This window comes from Abramis brama, assembly GCF_963993115.1.
Source record: "Abramis brama genome assembly, chromosome: 14".
Taxonomy (NCBI): domain Eukaryota; kingdom Metazoa; phylum Chordata; class Actinopteri; order Cypriniformes; family Leuciscidae; genus Abramis; species Abramis brama.
Window position 1 is genome coordinate 17,118,876 of NC_139976.1, and position 9,843 is coordinate 17,128,718.

The 9,843-nt window shown below is 37.2% G+C and overlaps 1 protein-coding gene across 1 annotated transcript in view; it reads right to left on the bottom strand.

Moving 5' to 3' along the window:
- Window positions 1-1,922, bottom strand: part of ca10a (carbonic anhydrase Xa) — a 195,736-nt gene extending 193,814 nt beyond the window's left edge. Inside the window, exon 1 of the mRNA XM_084135487.1 lies at window positions 1,419-1,922. Within this exon, the coding sequence (XP_083991613.1) occupies window positions 1,419-1,479 (61 nt within the window). The 5' untranslated portion in view covers window positions 1,480-1,922. The remainder of the gene's footprint in view (window positions 1-1,418) is intronic.
- Window positions 1,923-9,843: the final 7,921 nt, after the last annotated feature.

A 9,843-nucleotide genomic window follows, 5' to 3' on the forward strand; every position in this document is an offset into this window, starting at 1 on the left:
CTAAAGACCTGTATTTCCAAATTATATAACGTTATAGAAGTCAAATGAGCTGTGCACAACAATTCATGTTGACAAAGTGGAAGAGGTACAGGGAGACAAAACTGGAACCAGATTTAAGGGCACTACTAAACATAAAACCAAAATGCTCATAGCAACTGATATCATGATCATATTTAGAGATGAATCTTTGCTGGAACATATTCAGCAAAACACAGGAGATATTTATAAGAATCCTTGGAGTCACATTATAAACACTGCTAGTATTTCACATACATAAAAACACATTAAAAGCAAACCAATCACACATACTAACCACATTGTGCTCATACGTAATGTAAAAATTAATATTGCAAAGCAATAACAGTCTGAATTTCCATACAAGTAGCCTCATGTAAAATGTTCACCATCATTGAAATTTACATGAGGTTGCTAAAAAGGAAAGCTCTCAGGGGCCATAAACACTAGTCAAGGACGTTTACGTTGCCTGTCCTACGCATCATGAGGAGGAAGACAGATGTGTTGCGCGCTGAGTTGCCATCAATGTCCAGTTCTCGCGTGGGCGACACTGCTGGACGTGTTCCATAACCCTCTCGCGAGGAGCTTTAAAGTTGAACCAGAACGGACTTTATTTGTTTAGTCATTTAATAACATTCGTGACTTTTATTTGGACGGCTTTTGGCAGTCATTTAGACTTCTGCCCACTGAATAAGTTATTTCCGTGGGTGTTCTGGTTTTTAACACTATAATGTCTGAGAGGACAGCATATAATCGACCTCACACGAGCTCCGCATTAAACTGACTAAGTGATAGTAACTGGTAAAATGGTAACAGTTCGAGTAGACCAGTTCGAGCTGCAATTTGGGTTTTCATTGCTCCTACATATGGTCTTTGCAGTGATGACCGCCTCCAAAAATCACTATTTCACATGTACATAACCAGTGGATGGAAAAACTCATAGCCTATGACTAATTTAATGTAATTTAATTTATGTAATTTAATTTACTGTATGCCTAGCCTTACAACACATAGTCCACCCGAATGAGTTAGTATGGCAAATGGACCATCATTAAAATATAACAGCCACACAGTATTAAGCAAATATATTATTAACTTAAATTATTTTAATTAATAAAGGAATAGTAGCCTAATTAATATAAATGGCGTGGCTATAAACGTTGTAGGCAACATAAAAAAATAAGTGATTTTTATATAATCAAAAACTGGATTTTGATGGAATTCCGCGCCTTCCGAAGGATTTTACGTAATAATATTATATTATTTGAATAATAGGGGACAACTACGTACAGTGAATGATTTTGTAATACATGTTTTATGGTTTTAACACAACTCAAGCTATAACACGAATATCAAGGCACTTCTTAATAAATAAATAAATAAATCATAATGTACAATCTTACCTGAAGTGCAAACAATGAGATTGACTTGAAGGATAATAAATATTTCCCAGATTATATCCATGTTTTGTCTTCATTCCAAGTCCATTGCGCTCAGAAAACGGGGATCAGTTGCAGATGAGTCCACCCAGTCTCTTTCCCACTGGACACCTTCCACAAGATCCTCTCCAAATCACACACATAGCACATTTATCTCGAGGACATAACGCCACATTTCAAACAGGCTGAAATCCAAACAATTAAGACTATGTCCCGAACTAAAGGGGATCTGGAGTGATATCCTCAGTGCGAATACTTTAATAGATGTTTCGTTGCGTCCCACAAGCCTCCATAAAAATGACTCAAGCGTTCCAGAAGTGCTTCTGTTATATGCCACGCAGACGCTGGACTCCGTTGATGTGACCCTGCGAAAAGAGAGAGTACAACTGTGATTTGACGTGTCCTCGTAGTGGACAAGGTCGGAGCTATGCGCGAGAGTAACAGTTTTAACTCAGCCAGGTTTAACTGGTAAGTCACGGGACCGCGCACTTGCTATAAGGGGGCGTGCTTCCCTCGTTCACGACATGCCGTTACACTTACCAGCGCACGCGAGCACTGATTCATTTATCCATCTGCTTTCATATAATGTCATTAAAAAGAGGAAAGTTGTAAATATAAGCTAACTTCTTGTGTTTTTTTTGAACACTTACGGGAGCTGACAGTTTATGTGACAGGACAAAACGTCTTACAAACAAGTTTACCAGCGGAGTTATGAAATACTGCAGAGGAAATATGTCAGTAAACAATCCACAACAGCACTGCAGGCGAGATAGTCTGCGCTTACCTGTTACTTTTATATAACGGGACAGTTCAAAAATGTAAAAAATTAAAAACAACAACTAAAAATCCAAATCCAGTGGTCCATGAGATAAACAGCTACTGATATTTCCTGAGGTTCACGAGGTAAACGACTGTATACCAGCCTCCTGTGCACAGCGGGTACGCGGACCACTAAAACAGAGAGCGCGCTCCCGCTATTAATTGCGTGATCACGTTACCTAGGCACAGGTGGATGGAGCAGAGCATCAGAGAGAGAGAGAGAGAGAGAGAGAGAGAGAGAGAGAGAGAGAGGGCGGGTACATCAGAGATACGCCAAGAAGATTCTGCGTTATTGGTTGCATATGGACCTATAGACTATAGGTCCATATACGCAACCAATAACGCTATAGACTACGTTTTCAAAAATGTCAGACCGTCACCACAACAATTGCATCATGTTCTTATTGCTTTGCAACAAAATACGTTCACTAAGTGGCGATATGCATGTATATAAACTATTATGTTTTCATGGATAGTTTATGTACTATAGGCACATAGACAGTTGTAAAGATACCGAGACTTACCTTTTTCAATTTACTATATTAAGTTAAAATGTCGTTAGGCAGGTTACAGCATAATATCTGATGCTATTTAATATGATTTTCATGGAGAAAAAAAAAAAACACACAACCTTTTTTGGGGCAAAAAAAACCCTCATAGTTGCTAGTCATGAAAACAAATAAATCCTTTCTAGTTACATTTATCCAAAGCGACTTACAAATGAGAACAATAGAAGCAGTTAAACTAACTGTTTTAATTGTTAGGTCAGTAGGCAGTCTTTGGCTGTTCAAACACATTTGATCACATGAGCATTCACACAATCAAAGTGATCCGGTCGAATTCATTTTCGACTATGAAAGTGGTTGAATGTGGACAAGCTCAAAACATTTTAGACCCCGTTTACACCTGTATTTAGTGTTGTCCACTTGTGATCCGATCGAACAAAACACATCTTAATACCAGGCCGGTTGCATTAAGTTCAAGTATGACCCACTAGCAGTTAAACAGGGGCAGTCAGTCTTAGTTTTTGGTATCAAATTAGGTTAATCTACATTTTTATGTAACTGATTTAACCCTAAAACAGGCAACGTGACTCACGAGTCACATAGTTTTTATTGTCTTTTTTGGGGCCTAAGAACGATTTTTTCATCAAATCCTTTTATCATTTATCACAGCCTGGTCTGTCTTGAGTATGCTGGTCACATGATTTGCTTCAAGTTTTTTGTGATAAATTAGTCAGCCTGACCTAAATCCAACATGGCTACCGGTGGTGCAGGACATTCAGATTTTGAGGAAAGTATAAATATATATTAAACTTACTTATCTTCTGGAAAAATAATAATAATACTGCTAACATTAATTGTGAACATTGTCTTAAGGTGCTGAAGAAGAAAATTAATTAATATGTTGTTCATGTTGTTATTTAGCACGTTTTGAAATATATGTGACTCCTGAGTCACGTTGCCTGTTTAGGGTATAACAAAGGGATTAACTATAATTTTGACTATCTGTGTATTTTGAGTTTTTAATTAATTTGTAGAAATGTATTAATTTGTTACAGCAGAATGCATACAATTAAATTCAATGGAATGTATGTCACCCGGTGGCTATTTCTGGTATTACGCCTAAACAAAATCTCATGGGAACTTCAAGTTTTGTGATATCAACTTCAAATTTGGAACAAAACATGGTTAGATATATGGCTTTGATTTTATATTATTTTTAGAGTAGAGAATTTTGTAAAATAGATATTTTATATAAAAGAATATTAAGTACAGTATACTTGATTTACTGTAAATTTAAACTTCCATAACTTTTTCATACTTTCATTTTTTTAAGTGCTTCCACTTCAGCAATAATCTGCAGAGTGTTTTCTTTAAAACAAGACCAAACTTAGGTCTATACCCAAAAGCATTCTTGAATTACAACCATTTAAGTTTGAATAGTGCATTTTAATGTCCATTCTCAAAAAGGGGGTGACAGTTAAGGGGTTAAAGTACCATTTTTATGGTAACGCGGGGTCCGATTTCAAAACAGTTTTCACAGGCTGGATCTTGAGTTCGTAAGCTTTCGAATGATATATAATTTGTCAACATTATATCAGGAGAAGTATAGGATATAATTGTTTTAAACATGCAATGGCAGTTACAGTTATAGATTTGGTCCTTTTTTTATACCCTAAACAGGCAACGTGACCTGGGAGTCACAACTCATAAAATCCAAAATATATCAAATATTTCAAAAATTATTTTGGATATGTTTTACTTAAGTCCAGATGATATAAATTACATGAAATTATTTTTTGCTTATCATTTTCTACTCTTGCCTGTTTAAGGGTTAAAAAAGATATGAACAGTCTTAAAGAAAATAAATTGATGTCTAAGTTGTAAGACTGTCTCAGAGGTTTATGCAACCGGCAGGTGTAGCCTATATAAGGCCTGAGTCTTTTTATATTTATATGTCAGTTTTATGATGATATGATTTTGATGCACATTAACATTCAAATGTGATAACTGTATCATTATTCATCAGTGTTCATTTAATGTGCTCAGATGTTTGTATGTTCATGTCCTCATGATATATATATAAAAAAAAGATCTCCTTTCAATTTTGAGAACAATATCACAATGCAGTCGCTAATGCTGACTCATTGCTTCATTTTGCTTTTTTTGCGGCTTATTCAATACAATACAGGATATGGCAGAAGGGGATAAGAAAGACTGGAGAGTCTTACTTTTCTATAAAGAAGATTATCTGTATAAAAAGCCATAGCAATAATCAGACGCACTTCACTCACGACATTCATAGTCTAGAATTTCAAGAACTGTAAATGACAATTCAGAACATGAGTATAAAATAAATATCATGTAAATAAACAAAATTGATCCTCAAAAATATTTTAAATGCAGCATAAAGTCTGCGTTTTGTAATATTTTACTTTATTTTTGTCAGACTCTCAAAGGTAAGTCATGATTTCCCCTTTATCAAGGGCAATCAAATGCCAGGGATTCCGAGAAGAGGAGTATGATCTGTATTATGGACATTTTAATTGTTGGTATATTGCATTAACCCTGTTGTCATTTATTGGGTAAATGTGAACCAGCCAAAAATGATGTGTATATATTGTCTTCTATTCAGATTATTAACCAGCTACATTTCTATTTTTATGTGTGTCTCAAAGGAAAATGAAATGTCAAATGCATAAAGCACAGTTATGCCCATAGCACATGACCTACAAACTATAAAGAGTGACCAAAAAAGGCAAAATATCTTTTGAAGAGTGGCAATCGGGATATTGTGAGAGAGAGGAGGTGCATTGTGAAATAAGGAAGACATTCATGCATCCATTCGGAGGTCAATAGCTGTTTGACTGCGGGGGTTTGCACTTTGCAGGGGTTATAATCCAAGTGTGCGGGTGTCTCCCTTTGCTGCGGGCCAGGCCATGCCCTAATCGATTGGAAGTCAACCTTAATTCTCCCATTACCATCAAGGGACTCGTGTTGGGAGGTTGTTCCAAAGCCAGGACACATTAGCCCTGCAAATGGAAAGTGACATACACAAGCAGGTTTAATGCAGTCAGGGTTCAAAAACCATCTCTGGCTTGTGACTCAGATCAGTGTTGTAAAGCGGTGCAGGTAGTGCCAATCAGCATGGGATCAATGCTCTACTGGTTCAATTGACTGCAATAATGCAAATGGTAGACACTAATTATGATCACGCCAGCGTGAATGCCAGAACGACTGGCCTGCTAATGGAAGAATCAAAACACATTAGGACTGCCAAATGATTTGATTTCTACTTCAGCCATTCCAATGCAAATGGACATTGTATGCCAGCTGTAGGACAGTCATAAAAGGAGCACCAACCAAACCACACAACCAAAACTTCTCAAAAAGACTTGTATGAAATAAATCAAGACAGAGTTTGAGTTAATTCGGCAGCCTTATTTGTAAAACACAACATTTATGGGTAACACTTTATTTTGATGATCCCTTTTTAACAATCCTGTTGACTAAACGTAACTTTACAACTACATGTCAACTATATCTCATTAGAGTACTGGTAGACTGCTTAATATTTGATAACTCTTTATTGTGATGATCCTCCAACAGACATTCTACTGACTATAAGTAACTTTGCAACTACATGTCAACTTATTCTAATCCTAACCCTACCAGTCTACTAATACTCTACTAACACTCTAATGAGAGTAAGTAGACATGTAGGTGCAACGTTACTTTTAGTCAACAGAATGTGTTAAAGGGACTATCAAAATAAAGTTTATGATGTATGCATAAACACCTACAAGGTGACTCGCATACATTTTTTCGTCCTAGCTCATGTCATCCTTTAGTCTGTCAAGCCACCGCAACTGGCGCCACTTCATCCATGCCACATTGACCTGTGCTTTAGTGTCGGGGAAGGTGCTGCCGTCACTGGCGATGACGGATCCAAGGTATTTGTAGTCCATGGCCTTCAGTTCTTTGCAATCGATGCTGATGGTGCCGTCGGTTTTGGGGCTGCATTCCAGGTACTCTGTCTTTTTGATGTTTAATCACATGCTATGATCTTCCAAGCATTGCTTGCACATCTTCACGTGTTTTGCTCGTGAGGAAGACGTCATTGGCATAATGGAGTGACCATGGATGAGGCTCTTGCAAGACCTTAGTGATTGTGTCCATACACAGGACAAACAGGAGAGGTGAGAGGAGCGAGCCTTGGTGGACACCCATGGTAATTGGGAAGGGCAGGGATGTTCCGACAGGGCAGCGGACGGTGCTGGTGACACTGGTGTAGGGGGACTTGATCTAAGTCTCGTAGGGTTCAGTGACAACGTGAGCCCAAAGTGCATGCCAGATGAGGTTGTGGGGCGTGAGGTCTGTCAAAAGCCTTCTCCAGGTCAAGGAATGCCATGTGTACAGCTTGTTCTTCTCACGGTGCCTCTTCAGGTTCAGGAGCAGCTGGGCGGCATGGACTGCGTCAGTGGTGCTGCATCCTTGGATGAAGCTGCATTGGTTCTGTGAAATGGAGACTGAAGCCGGCCTTTGATAACTCGCTCGAAGATCTTTATTGCGATCTTCATTGCATCATTATTTTGTCTTTCTCGTGTCGTTCCAAACCAAACTTTATTTATTTAGTGAAACACAAAAAAAGCTGCAACCGAAATCGCATACTGTATAGTAGTACTACATTTAGTTTGACACTTACTTTGTGGCCGTTAAAAAGGTACGGTCTATATTGTATGAATGTGTGCAGTATGAATGACATTTGGACGTATACTACAGTACATCCACCATGTTGTCACTGTCATGTGACCAACTGTGTCAGTTGCATCACTTCACTGCCATTCACAACTCCTCTCCGTGGCCTCATGGAATAGTAAAGTGTCCATCGAAAGTGGACTTCAGAATCTCGACAGAAGTAGTAGGTCATCCGGGTACTTTCTGAATACTGTTTTTCGAACTCTGTTGGCGTAATGTATTTCGCATAGTGTATAGTACTATATATTTCTGCAGCATCATTGTTTTTTGTCCATACAATGAAAGTGAATGTGGTCCAATGTTTTCCACTTTCATTGCATTGAAAAAAAGTTGAAATACTATTCAAAATCGTTTTGTGATCCACAGAATAAAGCCATCATACAGATTTGGAATGACGAGGGTGAGAATTTTCTTTTTCGGGTGCTTTCCATAGTTATATCAAGGGAACATGTGAAACACAATTAGTTTTTCGTGTTTGTTTAGACTTATCTACAGTTCTCCAAAATGACTCCGTCATGTTCCATTTTCTCAGCAAACCCAACACCTTATGTGTCACTCACTCTTAGCTCCTCATCTCCCATGTTACTCACAATAATGGGATGTATTTGCATTCATTTGACCATGCCTATTTGCTGGAGAGGAAGTTATAAACAAGACATACGTGACCAGACTGCAAATGACAGATATAGTGCACTGTTACTATTTGTTATGCTTTCAATAATAAAAGTGCGGGTTGAATTTGTAGGCACAGCTCTCTTGGGTTGACAGGTATTAAGAATTAAATGATATAATGAAAGTAATTTTTCTTCCTCTGAAGAGAGAGTGGCAAAATTAATCTCAAGGCACAAGAAGTTTGTATTCTTGATTGCACTCCTCGACCTCATTGACTTGTACTCAGGATAAACATTTCTATTTTCAAATTGCAAAATTATAATTTCCCTCAAACTTTTAAATACACTACATTGCAGGTTTTAACAGTGATGGCCAGTCTGTTTGTTTGCCCTCTCTGGAGTAGATGTGTTTGTAGTGTTTATGAAAAAGCTTTTAATAAATCATGACTCTTCCAACAATCAACAAATTGCAATGTGTAAAAAAAAAAAAAAAAAACCTTGTGGCCCTAATACCCATCAGATTAACAGCACTAATGGGAATTGTTTCATCCACACAAATGGCTCATTTGTTTTATGTAATTTTTGATTTAGTGCTAGTTGATGCTAACCAGAGGTAGAGCATGTGGTACTCAATTACACGGTTGGCTGATGTTCAGATGTTGATTGTCCTTAATCACAGCTATATGGCTATAGTTATTTGCTTTTAATCTCCCCAACCGCCACCCCAACCTTACAAAATAGATCACTTGATTTATTGATAATCCCACAATGCATGATTAAATTAGGATTTTTTATTAGCTGTTTTAACTGAAACTGACTATGGATCACAAAACCAGTCATAAGTTGCACGGGTATATTTGTGGCAATAGCCAAAAATCATCAACGAACACCACTAACCACTCGGTAAATTGCACAGTTTTGAAAACGAACGTTAAGGGTTGTTTTAAGGACATGTTTGTGCATGCCCGTAGCCAGCCACTCTGAAGCGGTCAAAGGCGATTCTAAACGAGTCAAAAAGTCGCGACAGGACCCATTGTCAAAATTTCTGTGTCCACCACTCTAGTTCATCCAAAACAAACCAGAAAAGAGACTCAAAGTGCTAAATACCAGAATTATCCTTTAATATATGCCCTGTCTGTGAAACCAGGCCTTTATGTTTAGTATAAACCATCATGACATATTCAAAAAGTTATTGTTGGCTTGAAATAATTTACACAACAATTTAAAAGTTATAGAGGTCATTAGGATTTTTGTTTTAAGAAATCACCAAAGCTGCAATTATTTAATCTAAAACAGTAAAAACTGTAATACTGTGAAATATTTGAACATATATATTTTTTAAATTATTACTATGATGGAAAAGCTGATTTTTTTTCTTCAGTGTCACATGATCCTTAATAAATAAAAAACGTTGAGCAGCAAATCAGCATATTAGAATTCTGCTGTGACCAGAAAAATTCTATTTTCACATTTGTGACTATAAATTGCATAAGTTCAAAATAAGCCATATTTACTGCTTTAATTAGATTTTTATTTATTTGAGTTTCCATAGTTGGCCTACATGAATCTCTTGTATCTCAAAAGAGCATGAAAAATATGATTCCTCGTGGTTCTGTAATCTGTAAACAAAATCTGGACACTGAAGAGTATGTTCAGCATGTTCCTTTCTGAGCATGATTTTGATATTACAAAAAATAA